This window comes from Danio rerio, chromosome 24 (assembly GCF_052040795.2).
Source record: "Danio rerio strain M-AB ecotype USA chromosome 24, GRCz13ab, whole genome shotgun sequence".
In the NCBI taxonomy this organism is placed as follows: Eukaryota; Metazoa; Chordata; class Actinopteri; order Cypriniformes; family Danionidae; genus Danio; species Danio rerio.
This window is the reverse complement of record NC_141044.1, coordinates 36,596,084-36,617,447: the sequence shown is the minus strand read 5'-3', so window position 1 is coordinate 36,617,447 and position 21,364 is coordinate 36,596,084. Positions and strand designations below refer to the sequence as shown.

Here is a 21,364-nt window from a genome sequence, read left to right as displayed (position 1 = left end):
GCTTATTTATCCTGTTAGGATTTTATAGTGTTTTTATAGTGATGTTTTTTTATGTTCTTGTTGGGTCTGTTACAATGTAAGTTTGTTCTGCATTACAATTCTATTGTGATGTTTTGAATGACAAAATAAAGGAAACTGAAACTAAACTGAACATTATTCTAGTCAAGAAACACTAAAGATACGTTTTTTTCTGTCGTTGCCAATTTAAACTGTATCTCTCAAATGTATTTATTTATTTTGTTTTCGTCTGTTACTGTATGTTCTTTGCAGAAAGACTCGGCTACACCTATAGGCATGCACAGATCCAAATCAAAACATGAACTTAAGCTTCTGGAGAAAATCCCGGAAAATGCTGAAGCCACTGTTGTACTTGTTGGTAAGCAGTTATAATCTGATTCTCTAGCATTTGTTTTGAAGTCATTGTTTTGAGTTTATCCAGGGTTTGCATGAGATTTCTGGAATATCTTGGAATTATCAAAGGTTTATTTCAGAAATGTACCATTATTAGGAAATATACCATTATTTATTATTTAATTTTGTCTACACCATTTTTGGTTCCACTTTAAATTGAGTGGACTTAACTACCATGTACTCGAGTCAAAAAATAAATCAAATGTACTTACTGTGTTCGTAATGTATTGCAGAATACTTCTGGTTCTCATGAGGTGGGATACGAGTAGGGTTAGAGACCGGTTTGGTGGTATCGGTAGGTTAAAGTGTGGGTTAAGGTGGAAGGGATGGTCAATGGCGTAATTACAGATGCAGTACATGCAGGTATTTAATCATTGTAAAAACATGTATTTAAATAAATACATTAAACCAAATGATTCATTTCAGTGTAAATACAGTACATAATATTATATTAGGCCACCAAATATAAAGTGGGACCACAGTTTGTATTGCATTTCTTTTCACACCTGTTGCTGTTTCAGCTCCATTTTAAATGTATTTTATCCTTATCAAATGGCCGTCTCTGATTAATTAGAGTCTAATTAACACTAACATGCAGGATAATGTATAATGTCTCGGAAGTTTGGCTTTGAAATAACCACCTCAAAGACTGGGTGTTAATAGACAATGACAGAAATTAAAAGTGATATTTGTAAAATGGGGGAGAGAATCCAACCTAGTTATCTCAGAGGAAGATTGGTTGAATTTCTGCTCAGTACAGGCCACCTCTTCCAATTCTGGTATGTAGAGAGATTTTTGCTGGAAGAATCTTACCAGATACTTTATAACCCCCAAATTAACATACATGCAAACACAGGAGAAGCACCGGGGGCAGTGCTGGAGGAAATGTGGAGAAGACTTGGCAAACCACTTTCATATATTTTGGAGTTGCCCAGCCATTCAGTCATATTGGAAGGATGTAAAGCAAGTAATACGTAATATTTTTGGTGATGTTGTGGATCTTTTTTTTTTACAACAATTTATCTGGGAAATATTGCAGCCAACTTAACGGTAAAAGACAAGTACTTATTAAAAATACTCCTAGCAAACAGTAAGAAAACTGTGACTCGAAAGTGGCTACAACTGGAACCCCCTACAAAATCTGAATGGTTGGATATCATATCAAATGTTCAAAATATGGAGAGGATGACTTTTTCTTTAAAGCTACAAATGGACAAATACCTGCAATATTGGGAGAAATTGATTGTACTTATGCTTTTACAGAGTGTAATCTGATTTATATATATGTATTTGTTCATGTGACCTGTAAGGAAATATGTGACCTGTCAACCGTTCATTTAAGTTCTGGTGTTTTATTGTATTATTTACTTTATTTTATTATTTTTTTTAACCTACTTTTTGTATTTTTTCCCCCTTGTTTTATTTATTTATTTATTTATTTATTTATTTATTTGTTTATTTTTTCTTCTCTTCTTAAAAGAAATTTTAAAAAAGTATATAAAAAAAGTAATATTTGTAAAACTACGTTTGAGCATGGCAGATTAAATGTGGCAGAGGGAGCACTTCGTATTCACAAACATACAAAGAGCAAGTACATTAGCTTTTTTAAACAAAATCTGAGGTAAATGATCTATTGTTGTTCTCATAGAGTCTTTTGAAACACTTTAATAGTAACTATTTATGCTTAAACCATTTTAATATGGTTTATAACCTCCCGGTTGGACTATTGCAACTCTCTCTATTTTGGGCTGCCTAAGTCTCAGATTGCTCGCCTACAGTTAGTGCAAAACGCAGCAGCTAGATTCTTAACAAAAAGCCCGAAATATGCACACATCACTCCTATTCTGAGCTCTCTACATTGGCTACCGGTGACACAAATTATCAAATTTAAAATCCTTCTCTTTGTGTATAAAGCCCTACATGGTCTAAGCCCTCACTATGTATCCCAACTGATGGTTAATTTCCCTCCATCCAGACACTTGCGTTCTGCTGATCAGTTCTTATTATAACTTCCAAAGGCCCACCTCAAAAGTAGGAGCGAACGTGCTTTTGCCATAGCAGGTCCTCGCCTCTGGAACGACCTGCCATTAGAACTAAAAAAGGCTTCGGCGCTGCCTATTTTTAAGTCTAAATTAGAGACACACTTATTTTCTAGGTCTTTTGAAGCATAAGTCCTTCCCTTCAGGGGTGCTTGGAGTGGGCAGGGGGATCAAAACGGTCATGTTTGTAATCGTGTTTAGTGTTGTGGTTTAGTGTGGTAGCATCTTTTAATTAGGCAATTCTTTTTATCATTATTTTAATTTAATTTAGCTCTTTTATTGATATATGCTCTCTATGTTCTTTCCTAGTATGTGCCTATTGCTGTTGTTGCTGTTTTTATGCTCATATCATGTGTTTATTCTGTCTCTGTAAAGCACTTTGTGCAGCCTTGAGGCAGTTGGAAATGTGCTATATAAATAAATTAAGCTTGATCTTGAACTTAATATTATGCAAAGCACAATTGTGCCCTGTTTAGTAAGTGGTAGTAAGCTTTTAAGTAAGTGGTAGTCAAGGAATTGTGGGAACCCTTTTTATCCCATTGAAGGGAAAATAAGTTGAAGAAAGGATACTAAGTGCATTTGTCTGTTGTCAGGCAGTGTTGACTTCCTGGAGCAGCCCACCATGGCGTTTGTTCGCCTCCAGGAGGCCGTAGAGCTGGACTCGGTGCTGGAAGTGCCTGTTCCTGTGCGGTTCCTCTTTGTCCTGCTTGGTCCTCCCAGCACCAACATGGACTACCACCAGATCGGACGCTCCATTTCCACACTCATGTCGGACAAGGTGACAAAAACTGTTCTTGTTTAATATATAAGCACATGCATCTTTTAAGGTTAAAATCTTGATAAAAATGTAATCTGATCTCTGTCCAGCAATTTCATGAAGCTGCGTACCTGGCCGATGACCGTCAGGATCTGCTAAACGCCATCAATGGGTTCCTGGACTGCAGTATTGTTCTACCTCCATCAGAGCTGGGTGGAGAAGACCTCCTGCGCTCCGTTGCTCATTTCCAGAGAGAGATGCTCCGTAAGAGAGAGGAGCAGGGGGTGGCCCTGATGGCCAAAGAACCCAAGAGCCTCCAGGAGAAAGGTTTATTGCTTTCTTTGATACTTTTTTTCTTTTTCCTTCATATAATAAAAATAATGACATTATAATAATTATTATTATTGCCTCTTGCTTTTCTGCTGCTGTATGCAGTTTTTTTCTTTAGTTTTTTAGTCTTTTGTGGAGGTTTTTTTTCATCTGGGTTAGACTTTTTATTTCTTATTTGGATGTAAAGAGATTTATATGTAGATTTATTTATAATTTTTTGCTGTTTTACTTTTATTAGTGCATTTTATTTTTGTCATTAAATTTTTTTGTAGTCATTTTTTTGGGGGGAGCTATTTTAGTTTTTCCTTTAGCTGTGTTTTATTTGTTTTTTATTATGTTTTATTTGTTTATACTTCATATATATATAGATATATATATATATAACATTTTCCAAACATGTTAATATAGAAGAAAAATCAAGAAATAAAAAATGTAATTTTGTTGAAATTGTCAATCATTTAGTTTAAATTGAACGCATTATCGCTCTATTCCTAAAGAAATGAGATGACCATACTCTTATTTTCATTTTATTTCATGCATTTTTTCCCTGTTTAAATGCACTAAAACACGTTTTCTGCAGTATATTTTTTAAGTAATTTATAGTAGATGATGGATGCTAAATTTTGTCTGTCTTAAACTTTTCATTCTTGGTTTTCTGTCTTTTTGTGGTTGCTTTAGGTTTGGTATTGCTTTTGTGTCTATTAGGCATGGGAGGATAACCAGTTTCAATGTTTACCACGTTTAGGAAAAGTAAAGGTTTTAAAACCGCTGAAATTTTCTATTATACCGTTCCTAAGCTATATGGTAAAAGGATTTATTTGTGTGTTGTAAAGAAATCTGTGTATTTGAAGCTAATGAAGATACATTTAACAGAAGTCAAGGATTTATTTGAATTATTTAGCTTGACATGTTTACTTTTACAAAATATGATAAATGTTTTTTAAAATGAAATATGTTGTGTTCAATGATGGGAAAAAGTTTTTTTTTTACCCAGGCATTCAAATAAACGGTCTAAAACCAGTTATCTGATACCAGTTATCATACCATCAGAAATATAGACCAGCCTTTGCCTAGTGTCTCTTTAGTTACGTTTTCTTTTCCATGCACTTCAGTTGTCAATAAATAGACTTTTATCTAGTTTTTCTTTAGTTTTTTTTTTCTTTTACTAGCATTCTTTTATATAAACAAAAATCCCATCTTCTCTCTCTATGTGTAAAACAGAGGCCTTGCTGGCACCCTTTAAACCAGAGGATGACCCTTTAAAACGCACTGGTCGTCTGTTTGGTGGGCTGATTCGGGATGCGCAGCGCCGTTACCCAAAATACATCAGTGACTTCAGGGATGCGCTGAACCCCCAATGCATGGCTGCGGTCATCTTCATCTATTTCGCTGCTCTTTCCCCTGCCATCACATTTGGAGGACTTTTGGGTCAGTGACACTAACATTGCAATGCGACTACCAATGCATCATTTTAAAAACAATTTCTGTTTTCAAGGTTCTTCATGAAATTTTTATGACTGTAAATGACAGCTGAATAAGATGAAATGAACGAATACACTACCTGCCAAAAGTCTTGTCGCCTATTATAGTTTTGGGGACAACAAATAGTAACTTGACCTCTAGTTGATCATTTGGTATCAGAAGTGGCTTCAATGAAAGGCAAATGACTCAAAGTATTTATAAAGTCATCTGGAATGCCAAAGAAAGCGTTTTTGCAGGACTCCCAGAGTTCATCAAGATTCTTTGTCTTTATCTTCAATGCCTCCTCCTTCATCTTACCCCAGACATGCTCAATAATATTCATATCTGGTGACTGGGCTGGCCAATCCTGGAGCGCTTTGAACTTTTATGTGGAGGCAGTTCAACAGATGATGGATTGAAAAATTGAGCTTCTGCCGCTTTTCCAAATGATCGACTAGAAGTTAAGTTATTATTACAATAACTTACAACTGGGATCAGTGACAGGACTTTTGCTGGTTAGTGTTATTTTCACAGTTGATTGATTTATTTATTTATTTTTGTTATATTAAATAAAACGTTCATCTAAATTTCTTTTAATTAAACAGAGCAAATGTATTAAGTTTAACTTTATATAACTTACAGAAATTTGTTGAAACCTGAATAACTTAATAAAATGAGTTCAAGTAACATACAAGTTATGCTGTCATGGCTTTTATCCACATAGTTTTTAGGACTTTCCAAAATAGCATGTTTATATATGCAAATGAGACATTATTTGATTAAATATGCAGTAAATCCTGGTTTACATTTCTAATGTTGTATTAAGTGAGATTCAAAATTATTGTTTAATTTTTTTTAACATTTTACAATAAAAGATTTTTACTCGGGAGTTTTATAGAATCATTTGGATTAAGAAAAAACTTTTAACAGCCAGGATAAAACAAATTTTCCCAATTTTATTTTACAATTAAATGTGTTAAACACAAATACACATGTATAAGGGTAGTGTGGACGTACAGGAAGTCGAAAAATTTGGCTCAAAGTAGAACTTTTTTTTTTTTTTTGTGAAAACAGCATTAAAGATAAGAATTTAATTGAAATCTAAAGAAATGAATTGATAAACTGTTCCAAAAGGAATGCTTAAATGTGTGTTTTGGCCGTTGATTCCATTAGACTGAAATAAAGTGAATAGGAAAGTGTTTTTGCCAGCAGTGTTTCGAATTCAAATGTTTAAAGGCGTCCTATTATGCCACTTTTTACAAGATGTAAAATAAGTCTCTGATGTCTCTAGAGCAGGGGTCACCAATCTCGTTCCTGGAGGTCCGGTGTCCTGCAGGGTTTAATTCCAGTTTTGCCTCCACAAACCTGTCTGGGTGTTTCAAGTAGACCTAGTAAAGCTGCAGTCACACTAGAGTTTGTGTGTGCGAAATTCTGTCGTACGGCGCTGCGAAAAGGGGCGGGATTAAACAAGATTATTAGGCATTAAAAAAACGAGCGATTGCTCCATGTTTTACATTTCTGTCCAGAGATGACATGTTTTGATTCTCGGTTGGTCTCACGCAGTCAAGTGATGCGATTTCGCAGGTCAGAGTTCACAAAGCTTGAACTTTGCACCGCAGCAACCTGCGAAACTTAACGCATGACCTTGCGTTTCCGTTCTGATGCAGTCGCGTGTGTATGAATGGAAGTCTGTGGGAGCAAAAGCCCAGTGTGAACGCAGCTTAAGATTTTGATTAGCTTGATCAGGTGTGTTTGATTAGGGTTGGAGCTTAAATCTGCAGGACACCGGCCCTCCAGGAACAGGTTTGGCGATGCCTGCTCTAGAGTGTGTATGTGAAGTTTCAGCTCAAAATACCACACATTCAATGTTTTATAAATATTTAAAGTTGCCCCTTTTAGGCTTTGAACTAAAATGTGTCGTTTTGGCGATTGTCGCTTTAAATTGAAATGAGATTGTGCTACCAGCTCTCTTTTCGAAAGAAACTCCACATTTATAATGCCTCTTAGTTGCTAACATTATCTTTAGCAGGTGAAAGCTCTTAATGGAGGATGGCTGCTTCTCACTCTGTGCGAAGGCTGTTTATGCTAGTGAGGGAGGGAGAGATTGTCACTAGTGGGCGGGGCTTTCCCCCTCTGATGACGCGTACAAAAGGGGAATGTCAATCAAAGTGTTTTGCAGACTGTTTTTATCAAGTGTGATCATAAAAAATAAAATTAATACATTTAAACCATAAGAAACGGGCTATATTTACACACTGTTGTCACACAACTGTGTTTAAACCCCTTATTGAAGGGATTTTTGCATAATAGCAGTCATTTAAAAAGGTGTGTCATGTTAAACTCGGTACAGATTGAATCAGTGTAAATGTCTGACCTCTGTCTGATTATTATTATTAATGTCTCTGGATGTGTGATTTGGTGTCAGGTGAGAAGACTGAAGGGCTGCTCGGTGTGTCGGAGCTGATCGTGGCCACGTGTGTTCAGGGTGTGCTGTTCTGTCTGCTGGGGGCTCAGCCTCTGCTCATTGTGGGCTTTTCTGGACCAATACTGGTGTTTGAAGAAGCCTTCTTCTCTGTGAGTTTTTAATGCTGGTGTATATATATATATATATATATATGTATATATATATATATATATATATTATACACACACACATGAATGTTTAGTTGGATAGTTATTTAGCACAAAATCATTTAAAGGGGTAATTCACCCAGAAATTTAAGTTCTGTCGTCATTTACCTGCCCTTTTATGTTTGAGTTTCTTTCTTCTGCTGAACACAAAAGAAGATATTTAGAAGAATGTTGGAATCCTGTAACCATTGAATTTGGGAGTTTCAGCTTTTCGACTTTCTTCAAATTATCTTCTTTAGTGTTCAGCAGAATAATGAAACTGAAATAAAGGTTTGGAACCATTTAGGGGTGAGTAAATATTAAGTAAATGTTAATGTATTCTTCTAAATAAACGGCAAGCTAAAATCAGCCTTAACATTACTCCTATTTTTAAAGATTTTAAATGATAAACATTTTCGGAAATTCTTTTTTTTAAGACAACCCCGTAAGCAAACACATTTGATTTACTTTTTATAGTTTTGTTGACTCTTTTTTATATTTTTTTATTTATTACAATTAATAAATATTTTTATTTATTTGCTTTTATTGTTTTTATTTGATGATGTAGAGCACCCTATTTGATTTTTGTTTTTATAATACTAATATATATATATATATTCAGGAAACACATTTGGATGTGATTAATCACAATAAATCTTTCCCAGCACTAATTTCTTTTACTTGTTTATTTTATTAAATTTACTTATGTAGTTTACCACCCTTTTTAAAATAATAAACAATAATAAAAATACATACTACTACTACTAATAATAATAATTGCTCCTCTACCCTCATCTTCTCCAGTTCTGTAAGGGCAATAATATGGAGTACCTGACGGGGCGGGTCTGGATTGGTTTTTGGCTCATCATCATCGTGGTGTTGATGGTGGCGTTTGAGGGAAGTTTCATGGTCCGATTCGTCTCCCGTTTCACCCAAGAGATCTTCTCCTTCCTCATCTCGCTCATCTTCATCTATGAGACCTTCTCAAAGCTGGCTAAGGTATAGTTTTAGATTATCGTACATGAAAAAGTAGAAGAGTTTTCAATATTTAATGTTGTGCCCTTATTTCTTGACAACATAAAATAAAGATCTAGAATGATAGCAGCGCATTTGCGTTGTCTTAAAGTAATAAAATAAAAAAAATTATTTAAAAAAATAATTAGTTTTCACTATACTTGCCCAGTTGATTGGATACATAAAAAAAATTGCAAAATAAAATTTGTTGTGTTAGAAAATAAAATAATAAATGAAATTTTAAATATGCAAATCAGCCAATATCACATCCTGGTTTCATTCATTTTATTTATTTATTTATTTTTTACATTTTAGGCTTTTACTAAAAGAAATTTAGGAATCTTTTTTTATTAAAAATGTAAAATTTTGCCAACAGGCAGGGGGGTTATATTAAAGATGCAATTAAAAATATAATTATATAAATTTATAAACGAAAATAGAATTTAAAAAAAACATTTTCACAATTGTTGTGTGCTTAAAATATATGTATTTTGAAATCTACAGACACAAAAGTGGGTCAAAAGAAATGCTTTAGTTTTTATCTTTACCTTAGGTTTTGACTAAAAATATAATATTAAAAAAACAATATAGTAAAAGCCCAAAGTCTTAAAACAATCAACAAACAAACAATCTCGCCTGAATGACCAAACAGATAAACTTGAAATATACAGACACAAAATGATAAAGTGGGCCAGATGAAGCAGTTAAGTTAATTTTTTGATGTTTACCTTTCATTGGGCTTTTGATAAGTAGTTTTTTGAAAGTCTTAAAATAGCAATAGAAATTCCTCCCTAATGAACAAACAGATAACCTTGTATTTGAAATCTACAAACACAGAATGATAAAGTGGGCCAAAAGAAACACTTAAGATTATTTGTGATGTTTGTGATGTTTACCTTACATTAGACTAAAAAAACTATATTTCTTAAAAGCCTGAAGTCTTAAAATAGCAATAAAAAAATCCTTCCTAATGAGCAAACAGATAAACTTGTATTTGAAATCTACAGACACAGAATGGTAAAGTGGGCCAAAAGAAACACTTAAGATTATTTGTGATGTTTACCTTACATTAGACTAAAAAAGGCTACTTATTAAAAGCTCTTAAAGTCTTCAAACAGCAACAAAAACATCTTGCCTTATTGACCAAAGAGAAAAACATGTAAATATCCAATATAGAGTCAATATACCACTGTGGACCACTTTTCTTAACTTGTGATTTGGTGGCTCAGATTTTCCAGGAGCATCCTCTGCAGCGCTGCTCTGCTGTGCTTGTGGACGTCAGAAACTCCTCGCTGAACTCCAGCATGGATGAAGTGACGGAAAGTCCATTAGCAGTTACGAACAGCAGTTCACAGGAGATGCTGAAGGTGGTGGGGGAACCAAACACTGCTCTGCTGTCATTAGTGCTCATGTCTGGCACCTTCCTCATCGCTTTTTACCTGCGCAAGTTCAAGAACAGCGCCTTCTTCCCGGGCAGGGTAAAAGCCAAAACACACAATGTTGAGTTGCGACTGCAAGGAATAATTTGTGTGAAAGCGATCTAAAACTCCTTTTATTCACAGTTAAGGAGAGTTATTGGAGATTTTGGAGTTCCTATTGCCATTCTCATCATGGTTCTGGTGGACTACAGTGTTAAAGACACATACACACAGGTGAGAATTAAGGCTTGCCTATTACTAGATGATTCTGAGAAACTGAAGAAATGTAATGCTTATTTTAGTCTATTGGCCCAAAATAGTAAATAGAAACTTTTGACCTAATAATTTGTCATTAAATTAACTATTTGTAATTAAATATATAATTATTGATTATTTGTCATTATTAATACATATTTTATTTAGAATATGATGCGTAGATTTAGTTATTGTTATTTATGTATCTTTATATTATGTTAATTTTTTTCTCTGTTGTAATTATTGTTGCTGTTTTATTTACTGTTTTAGTTCATCACTTTTTTTGTAGAAATCATATTTTATTATTATTTTTTTTTCATTATTAAACATTTTCTTTCTTTTCTTTATTATTGTTATTAATGAGATATTTTCGCAATGCTCCACCTTGCAGAAACTAAGTGTACCCCGAGGTTTTTCAGTAACTAGTCCTGATAAGCGAGGCTGGATAGTCAATCCTCTGGGCTCGGACGGTCAGTTTCCCATCTGGATGATGTTTGCCAGCATTCTTCCAGCTCTGCTCGTCTTCATTCTTATCTTTATGGAGACACAAATCACCACGTGAGTCCATTTCCACGCTTCTGTCTGTCTGTCTGTCTATATATCCTTTTTATTTATTCATTCATTTATTTATTCATTCATTTATTCAATTATTCATTGATTTATTTATTCCTTCATTTATTCATTTATTTAATTATTCATTCATTCATTCGTTTATTAATTAATTTATTCATTCCTTCATTCATTTATTTATTCATTAATTAATTTATTCATTAATTTGTTTATTCATTCATCCATTTATTTATTTATTCATTGGTTTATTCATTCATTCCTTCATTTATTCATTCATTGCTTTATTTATTCCTTCATTTATTCATTCATTGCTTTATTTATTCCTTCATTTTTTCATTGATTGCTTTATTTATTCCTTCATTTATTCATTGATTGCTTTATTTATTCCTTCATTTATTCATTAATTGTCTTTATTCATTCATTTAGTCATTCATTTATTTATTAATTCATTCATTCGTTTATTCTTTTATTTATTCATTCAGTTATTAATTTATTAATTAGTTTATTCATTCATTAATTCATTTATTTGTTGATTTATTCCTTTATTTATTTCTTCATTCATTTATTTATTTATCGATTTATTTATTCATTCATGTATTTTATCATTTATTCATTTTTTCTTTTATTAATTAATTAATTTATTCTTTAATTTGATTACTCTATTTATTGTATTTGTTTTTTTATTGTATTATTGTATTTATTCTTTTTACTGTAATTATCGTATTGTTTATTATTATTACTATTATTATTTAGTATTTACTTATTTTTTTACTTTTAGCTAGCTTTATTTTAAGCAAACACTTTTTTAAGTATGTGGCTATGTGACATAAGATTTTGTGCATATTTTTGCACAAATTTGTAGGAAACGTTAACATTGTTTTGTCATGTTTAAGTCTTGTCAGTTTTAAAGCATTAATTTCTCCTTCTAGGTTGATAGTCAGCAAGAAAGAGCGCATGCTGGTCAAGGGTTCTGGTTTCCATCTGGATCTGTTGCTCATCGTGACTCTGGGTGGCACCAGTGCGCTGTTCGGTCTGCCTTGGATGGCTGCAGCCACTGTACGCTCCGTCACCCATGCAAACGCCCTCACCGTGATGAGTAAAGCAGTCGCTCCAGGAGACAAACCTCGAATCCAGGAGGTCAAGGAGCAGAGGGTGACTGGGTTACTGGTAGCCATACTTGTTGGTGGGTTTCAACAACAGATTCTGATGTTGTGTTTAGGTGCTACCAGATTAAAACTAACTTTTGATAAGTGCAATAAATCTCATGAACAATTATTAAAATATTGTGATTAAAATGCAAGTTTGTTTATTTAGTTAAAATGTATTTTAGTATAGTTAAATGGATATATGTTTAATTGTTTTAGAATAAACAATAAGCTGGTGTTAGAATTATAGTTACTATATTATTGGATAAAAACACGCTTTATCATTAGTAGAAAACCAACATATCTTATGACCTTCTTAGTTTGAGATTTGAAATATTTAGTTCAATTCACTTTAAAGGCCTAATAACACTATGAACAATAACTCTATTACAGTCCTTATTAAAGTATGATTATGTTTGTTTATTATAAGCAGGCACTGATGTTTTGATGTTGTTCAGATATTCAAATTCTGATTGGTTGTCAGTGAATATATTTTTTTCTATTGTTCTTTTCATGACAGATTTGATTTTACATATGTGGTGTTACATATGTTACTTTTTTTGTCCGTTTTAAAACTATTAATACATTTTCCTTATTTTAATGGGCCTAAAATCAGTATAAATGACTATTGTATGCCTTAATGTTGAATTAAAGAGATAGTTAACCCCAAAAAATTGTTCCAAACCTGTACAAGTTTCTTCATAATACAAAAGAGAATGTTTTGAAAAATGACTTTTGTATTTTAAGTCAACAAATAAAAGAAACTCAGGTTTGAAACAGCTTAAGTGCGAGTAAAATTACAGCATTGCACATTTTTGGGATTCACCGCCCCTTTAAATGAATAGTATATTGATATTATATACTCACGCAGGATGTTTTGTTGGCTGTAGGTCTGTCAATAGTTATCGGTGATCTGCTCCGGCAAATCCCCATCGCTGTGCTGTTCGGCATCTTCCTCTACATGGGTGTGATGTCACTGAACGGGATCCAGATGACTGAACGGATCCTGCTTCTGCTGATGCCTCCAAAATACCACCCTGACCACACATACGTGCGCAAGGTCAGACAGCAATCTGCTATTTTGCTTATTAAATAGACATAATTATGCCTTTTAAGGTCCCTACTGTTTAGATCTCCTTTAGAAAAATATTCAATTTTACAGTTTAAAAACTTTTTTTTTCTTGTAAATAGCCTGATTTTACAGCTCTCTTAGAGTTAAACAATTGAGGTTCACCACTTTTTTTTCAACCAGTCCGAGTCTGGCTGATGCACTTTTAGCTTAGCTTAGCTTAGCATAGATTATTGATTCTGATTAGACCATTAGCATCTAGCTCAAAAACCAAAGAATTTTAATCATTTTCCTTTGATGGATCTGCTGGTTTGTCAATTAAAATAAAATCACGACTTTTTTGATGCACATACACATCTTTTTTTTTCTTATTGGAGAAAAATAGCATCCAACCAGTTGTGCGCAAAAGTTTTTAATGGGCGTTGTTTTAAAATTAAGAGCATCTTGGTGTTTCCGTTTTTGCATTTTTAGAGTTACAAATCTACATAGGATTGTGCAGGAAGTAAGACTGGATTTACTCGACAGTAGTTCAGGCAGTTCAGAGTCACTTCTTTCCTATCTTTGAAACTTTGCAGACCTCTTACATTCACAACACGCTATGTGAAAAGAAAATGACTTGTGTTTTTGGTTTACTTTTTAAATCATAGAGGCAGTAACATGGACACTTGTATGAACGGTGAAGATGTGTTGTGCTGTGTTTGTTGACTGATCTCTGGTTTGGATCTCAGGTGCGGACGCTGCGGATGCATCTGTTCACAGCTATTCAGGTGGTTTGTCTGGCTGTTCTCTGGGCTGTCATGTCCACGGTGGCGTCGCTGGCTTTCCCCTTTGTTCTCATCATGACTGTCCCCGTCAAGATGTTTCTTCTACCACGCATCTTTAGCAATCGTGAAATGCAGTGTGTAAGGACTTCTGCACGCACAAAAAGACGCATACACACTAAGATAATTTGCTGCATGCAATGACATACATGGTTTCCCACCAAGGCAACCTCGGGTGCTGAAATATAATTGGGCAGGTTTAAAGAACAAAACAAAGACAGGATTCTGGCATGTAATGTGCATTTTCAAACCAGAATATCTTACTTCAGCACTGTTTTTAGATAAACAAGAATGTTCACTTTGCATGTTTCTTAAAAATCTGAAAACATATTTTATGGTTTAGAAGAGTCATAAACATACATACAGCACCTTTAAAGGACAATTCAGTATCGAACCAAAGACCTAGATATTCCATTAACATTTGACAACTGTAACTCATCATCATATCTAATATCCGTGTCTACCGAGTGTGTCACGTTCAGGAAAACACACTAGATAGATGGACTCAATTGCAAGTAAAACTTTAATGGAATAAGTCAGGAAGTTCAGTGAGCAACAATGCAAACATTCAGCGTCGGGAGGAAGGGCAGTAGCTGAATCGGGGTAACCGAGTGTCCAAGGGTTCACCAGATAAACAAGGTTCATGACAAGACGCAAAGAAGCCATAAACAAAATGTAATGAACTGACAATGAAGTATGTAATAGAAGAAGCTAAGTGAAATAAATAGAAGAAGCTAAGTGCCAACAGCTGGGCTGAAGACAGACCGGATGATCCTAGTTAGTAAGTCACGACAACTGAATACTCAGAGTTAAAGCCTCTAAATGAAATGTATTGACGTCTATTTTGAAAGTAAGAATTAAACCAAAAAAGGAATTTTTGATCAAAACCTACAAAGTGTAAATTATCCAACAAAACATAATGATCAACCATGTCAAAAGCTTAAGTGAGATTAAAAATTGCATTAGTGGGTTGACTTGGGGATATGAACAAATCATTAGTGAACTTCATTAAGGCTGTAGTAGTCTTTGGTCTAAAACCTGAATGGTAGGAGAATTTATTATTTAAATGATTTCAATAGTATCTGGATGCAGCCTTTATGATGCAAGCTTGCGATGCAATGTCAGACACAATGCACTCAATGGAGCGAATGACTTCACGGTGACGGGTGGGGTTAGGGGTGGGGTTAGGTGAGCGCATTAAAAAGCATTGGATGCAGCTCAGATTGCACTGCACCAGGTCTGCATCCAGACACCTCTCAATTACTTTGAAAATAGATAACATTGTCTTCTTCTTTAAAAACAACTAACAACAACAAACTATTAAAATGCTAATTAAAAAACTAATAAATAAATATAAAAGGAGATGCTACATTTAGTATTTTCTGTGGAATAATGTGAACAGATTTATTATTATTATTATTTTTTGTTTAGGACAATTACCTTAATTTATTATTATTTATTTTTTGCTTTGTTTAAATTTTAGCCATTTTTTCTTCGAATACTGTGAACAGAAATAAAAAATACTTTTATTATTATAATAATCTGTGTGGAGTTGGCATGTTCTCCCAGTGTTGACGTGGGTTTCCTGTGCTTCGGTTTTCCCCACAGTCCAAAGACATGCGCTGTAGCTGAATTGGATAAACTAAATTAGCTGTATTGTATGTGTGTGAATGTGAGGGTGTGTGGATGTTACCCAGTACTGGGTTGCAGCTGGAAGGGCATTCGCTGTGTAAAACATATGCTGGATAAGTTGGTGGTTTATTCCACTGTGGCAGCCCCTAGTAAATAAAGAATCTTAGCTGAAGGTAAATGAATGAATGAATAATCTTTTTAAGGGGACATCACCTGGAAAGAGAGCAATTTGTTTTGTCTTTGCAATAAATTTTTGAGAGGACATAACTCACAAAAGCACACGAGTACAATATGCAGTAAATAGTATTTTCTGTCCCAATCATATTGACTAAAGCTCTCTTCAAAATCATCTCTTCTGTTTCTCAGTTGGACGCTGATGACGCAGAGCCCACTTTTGACGAGAAGGAAGGACAGGATGAATACACAGAGATGCACATGCCAGTCTGAGGCCGCACATCTTCCTATCAATCACACTATTGGCCAACAGGATGGCTGCTTTTCAAAAAACCAAATCTTTATTGAGCCTGACGTGCGGTGGAGGTGAGAAAGAGCTACATGTACATGGACCTGACCTCCACTCCACAATCCCACAGACTCATTGCATTGGTATTAGAGCGTTTGAGCTGCTATCAACACCGTTTAGCCTTAACCTAGCGTATTCGTCATCCGTGAGAACAACTGAATGTACCATATTGGGGTTAACTGGACGTTCTAAACACCATTCAGGGCCCATGCAATATTATATATGTTCTTTTTAAGCAAACGTTTATGATCGAGAAAGACTGCCAAGGTCGATTTCATCGTAATACTGTGGTTTTAATAGTTTTAATGGCTCATTGTTTAAACTTTCGAACGTCATACAGTATGTTTTCATTGACACAATCAACAGTATTTTTGGTTCTGTTGCCATCAAATCATGAACTACTATTTTTATAATGCCCGAAAGTCATGTGTACATGCTAAACTCTTAGATGAACTCTTTATGTACGGTTGTAGGTTTATTATTGAGCTGTTACATTGAACTCCATTCGAGAAAGTGGTTTTGAAAGGTTTTAAAATGAGTTTTAGCTTGCACTTTAGTCTTAAAACACATTTTAAATAGTCAGTTCATTGAATAATGGAAATTTGACGGTCATTTACTCATCCTAAGGGCATCTAAGATGTTGGTGGCTTTTACTTTTCTTCATTTAGAGAATTGAGAATCTTTAATAAAGGTATTATTTAGCTCAAACTGTGATTCTTGGCAATGCAAGTCAAGTTTTGAGAGTCCAGAAGAAGACTTGCTCCTGACATTGAGGTGTCTAGTTCAGTGTTTCCCAGCCCTGTTGCTGGAGGCTAAACAAAAGTACATATTTTGGATGTCTTCCACATCTGAACCATTCATTTCAGGTTTTTAAGTCTCTCCTAATGTTCTGATGGGTTGATTCAGGTGTGTTTGAATTGGAAGAGGTTGGAAAATGTGTACTGTTGATGTGCCTTTAGGAACAGGGTTGGGAAACACTGGTCTAGTTCAGTGTTTCTCAACCACGTTCCTGGAGAACCACCAACACTGCATGTTTTGGATGACTCCTTTGTCTCACTCATCACAGGTATTTCAGTCTCTGCTACTAAGCTGATGATTTCAATCAAGTGTGTTTGGTTAAGGAGACATGGAAAATGTGTAATATTTGTGTGCTTTCAGGAACAGGGTTGGAAAACATTGGTGTAGTTCACCCAAAAATTTAAAACTACCTCATAATTTACTCACTCTCAAGCCATCCATGATTTATATGACTTTGTTCTGTCAGACAAACACAGTCGGAGTAGATTTAAAATGAATCCTGGCTCTTCAGTGCTTCATAATGGTGTTGGATAGTGGCCGTTTTTTAAACTTTCAAATGCACGTAGATGTTTTATAAAACCAAGCCATACATTAAAAATGGGGTTTACACATGTCTTATGAAGTGGACTAATGTGTTTTTGTAACAAAAAGAATCATTTTTAAAATTATAAACCCAAATCACTGACTTCTGATGACTGTCGAATGAGCGATCTGATCTCTGTCTCGATGTAAAATGTATTCATCGCAGAAGCTCTGGGAATAGACTCGTCTTGTGTTTAACGGTTATACAGTGACATTCTCAAGCCATTTATTTTTGCTGTTCGTTTGCTATTGTTGCTGTTGTCTTCTCTGGTAAACAAACCATAGTAAGTGATTCCTGTGACGCTCGTCTATACATTATTATTCAGCAGTCAGTGATTTGAGTTTCTAGTTTACAAATGTGACATTTTGTTACAAAAACACACTAATCTGCTTTATAAGATATAAACGAAGCCCTTGGTGGTGTATGGGTTATTTTTTACAATGAATTCATGCACTTTTGGATGCTTAAAAAAAGGGCTAAGCATCTAAAAGGATAAGTCTTATGAAGTAGACTGATGTGTTTTTGTGACAAAAGACTTCATGTCAAACTACACACTTAAATCACTGACTGCCACTCAAATGGCTGTCGAATGAACATTCTCGACAATTTCTTGAAGGATCTTTGAGTAGACGTAAGATGTGTTCATCGCAGAAATAGTCTTTTCTTGTGTTATACAATAAAACCAATGAAAAAACTGTACAAAAGCACGCACATCTCTCTTAATTGGGTGCTCAGCCAAAACCGCAAAAAGTGCAAAATAAATGTAAATCAATGGCGGCAACACCAAGGCTCCAAAAATACAAATTTATTAAATTAATAAGGCTGACACAGAGCGTGTAACGTTTCGAGCCACCCGGCTCTTCATCAGACAATGACTGATGAAGAGCCGGGTGGCTCAAAACGTTACACGCTCTGTGTCAGCATTTTTAATTTAATAAAATTGTATTTTTTGAGCCTTGCTGTTGCCGCCATTGATTTACATTTAATATACAGTAAAACCAAACCATTGTTTTTCTTGTTCGTCCCTGTCTTCTCCAGTAAACAAACCATGTTAAGCGTTTCCTGTGAGAATCGTCTATATATTATTATTCAGCAGTCAGTGATTTGAGTTTCTAGTTTACAAATGTGACATATTTTTGTGACAAAAACACACCAATCTGCTTTATAAGATATGAATGAACCCCTTGGTGGTGTATTTTACAATGAATTCATGCACTTTTGGATGCTTCAAAAAGGGCCACTATCCAATACATCAGGGGTTTCAAACTCAATTCCTGGAGGGCCGAAGCCCTGCACAGTTTAGTTCCGACCCTGCTCCAACACACTTACCTGTAGGTTTCAAACAAGCCTGAAGGACTCAATTAGTTTCATCAGGTGTGTTTAATTAGGGTCGGAACTAAACTGTGCAGAGCTGCGGCCCTTTTGGAACTGAGTTTGACACCTGTGGAATACATTATTACAGCATAAATAAAATGTAAAAGTACTACAACTGTGTTTGTACAAAAGAAGAACGTCTATAAAGTATAACTATCAATAATATATCTATATTTACTCTTCACATATATGATATATATCTATTTCTACTATCTATAAAGTCAAGTATGACTTGAGGGTGAGTAAATGAATGGGTTCATTTAAATTTTGGAGTGAACTATTCCTATAAGAAGCAAACTATCAGTCTGTGCTAAAACTGAACATCATTTACGACATTTTACTTAAGGTTTGTTTTGTTTTTTAACTCTGATCGCATGTTGTCATCCGCAAGAATCGCAATTTCAACTGAAAATGCTCTTTGAATCTCTAGCGAAGAAGGAAAGTTGCATGTTTTATGACTTGAGGCGAGTAAATTATCAGCAGATTTTCACTTGCAGCGTTATGATTCATTTGATCATGCTAACCTAATAAACTGCCGTTTTATTTTCCATCACATTTTTCAAAGTTTTTCCCACATTGTTGAGTTGACACTAAAATCAATGCCTGTTTTGTCCGCAAAAACACTGAATATTGGGTTCGATTGACTAATTATTTATTTAACCATATTATTTATGTCAGTTCATGAGGAGTTTCACCGCAGAAATCCTCATTAATTTCACTACTTCTCACTAGTATCATTATTTTGATCGCTTACAGATTGGGGGAATCTGCACTAGATTGGATGACTGCACATTAGGTTCAATTGGAATAGTTTTGTGTGCACAAGCTATTGGAAATAACACAACACATCTGGTTACGGTTATATAACTCTGTGTTATTTTAGGTTTTATCTAATATTATGTCATTTTTTGTCCTAATTTCTGGATTTTATCAAACCATTTGTGCTTTAAATAACAAAAACAAGTGCTTTAGCTCATTTGGGCGCTTTTTCACATTCCAGAATTGGATGCGTGTTAGGATGTTTTAATTATAGGAAGTTTTGATGTCCGTTTTCTTTTATGTACGTGCTAACTAATGACAATTAAATTGCGTAGAGGTTATTTTTACCATATGAGGAATGGATAGATGCTTCATGTCGTCGTTTGAGCGTGATTGACTAGAGAATATTTTTATAAAATGTTGTTTAGTACATCAGCACATTGTCACGGTTCTTTATCTTTGACATTCCCATCTGCCCGCGTTTGTGTTTTTGGACACGTTTAGACTTGCAGAACTCTGGGAAATCAGGATCTGTTGTGTGTGGAAAACTCACAGCACTTGTTTGTAGGTGGTATTTGTTTTAGGGGGGATGTTCGTGAACGTTAGTGTCGGATTATTGTGGTGGTATCGGTTACAAAAGTATGACCTGGTGGTTGGCAAAGGGAAGCGAGGGTCGTTTACCATCTCTGCATATTTTGAATGCATTCTGTTTTTATGTGTTCCGTTGTTGGATATTTGATTTTTAAATATTCCTCTGTACATAATGCAATATTTACAGCAAATTACAGATATTGCTAAATAAAGTTGATTTTTCTATTTAAACCGGCTATTTGTATCTTCTTTTGTTTGTATATTAGGAAATTAGTGCTTTTACTAAGCAAGGGTGTATAAAATTGTGTACAAAAGAATTAAATACAAAATATTTCCATTTCAAATCAATGCTGTAAGGATCATTTGATGCTGAATTAGTTTAATAACTTGGTTTAAGAAAGATTTAAAATAAAAGCTGAAATAAATAATTCATAAATTACAGAACTTTAAAATAAAAAATAAACAGCATCCAGCATCCACAACCAGTTTCTCTTCCTTAAAAACATTCATCAGGCCCCCAAACTGAGGTATTCTGAACATTTTCTCTATTAGTTAATTTCTTTCCAGCAAAAGAAATGTCTTGTAGTGGTAATGATTTGTTTGATTGGTTTAAAAATACTTGTAATTATTTAAAATATAATTTAGTATGATCAATTTTTTATTATTTACCCATATTTTGACATTTTAATTTTTATTATAAAGTCTAAAAAATATATTCTAAAAATAAAAAATGTCTAGCAATGTGCTAATAATGCTAATGTGTGCTAGATACTTAAAAACATGGTAATTCAATTGAATAATATCCTAACCATGCTATAAACCTGCTAGTACCATCCTAATTCCTGCAATAAACGTAGTAAAAGGTAAACTCATGTAAACAATATGCTAACTGTTAATGTTAAATTTCTAATAATGTTAATATATGCTACCATGCTAACTAGTTTAATAATATGCTAGCTATGCTATAAACCTCGTAACAGCATGATATTTCATGCTTTAAATATTGTAGTAACCCGTTTATTTACAGCAGGGGTGTTCAAACTCGGTCCTGGAGAGTTTAGCTCCAACCCTAATCAAACACACCTGAACCAGCTAATCAAGCTCTTACTAGATACACTAGAACAGGGGTGTCCAAACTCGGTCCTGGAGGGCCGGTGCCCTGCATAGTTATTACCTCCAACTTCATTCAACACACCTGCCTGGA

General features: G+C 34.4%; 1 protein-coding gene across 6 annotated transcripts in view; it reads left to right on the top strand.

Annotated features, from left to right (window-relative positions):
• slc4a2b (solute carrier family 4 member 2b) overlaps positions 1 to 20,391 on the top strand; it is a 92,997-nt gene extending 72,606 nt beyond the window's left edge. For 2 of the 6 annotated variants that reach the window (XR_015524559.1, XR_015524560.1), the window contains 14 exons: positions 271 to 376; positions 3,044 to 3,228; positions 3,318 to 3,534; positions 4,759 to 4,965; positions 7,424 to 7,572; positions 8,413 to 8,607; positions 9,852 to 10,100; positions 10,185 to 10,274; positions 10,687 to 10,853; positions 11,795 to 12,048; positions 12,901 to 13,070; positions 13,808 to 13,981; positions 15,899 to 17,328; positions 18,825 to 20,391. Coding sequence is in view for 3 of the 6 variants with exons in the window: in XM_087308837.1 (XP_087164963.1) it covers positions 271 to 376; positions 3,044 to 3,228; positions 3,318 to 3,534; positions 4,759 to 4,965; positions 7,424 to 7,572; positions 8,413 to 8,607; positions 9,852 to 10,100; positions 10,185 to 10,274; positions 10,687 to 10,853; positions 11,795 to 12,048; positions 12,901 to 13,070; positions 13,808 to 13,981; positions 15,899 to 15,979 (2,244 nt within the window). In the remaining 3 variants the exon portion in view is untranslated. Of the gene's footprint in view, positions 1 to 270; positions 377 to 3,043; positions 3,229 to 3,317; positions 3,535 to 4,758; positions 4,966 to 7,423; positions 7,573 to 8,412; positions 8,608 to 9,851; positions 10,101 to 10,184; positions 10,275 to 10,686; positions 10,854 to 11,794; positions 12,049 to 12,900; positions 13,071 to 13,807; positions 13,982 to 15,898 lie in introns of all 6 variants that reach the window. The other 4 variants (XM_087308837.1, XM_087308836.1, XR_015524558.1 and 1 more) reach the window with 3 other exon arrangements.
• The last annotated feature ends 973 nt before the right edge of the window (positions 20,392 to 21,364 follow it).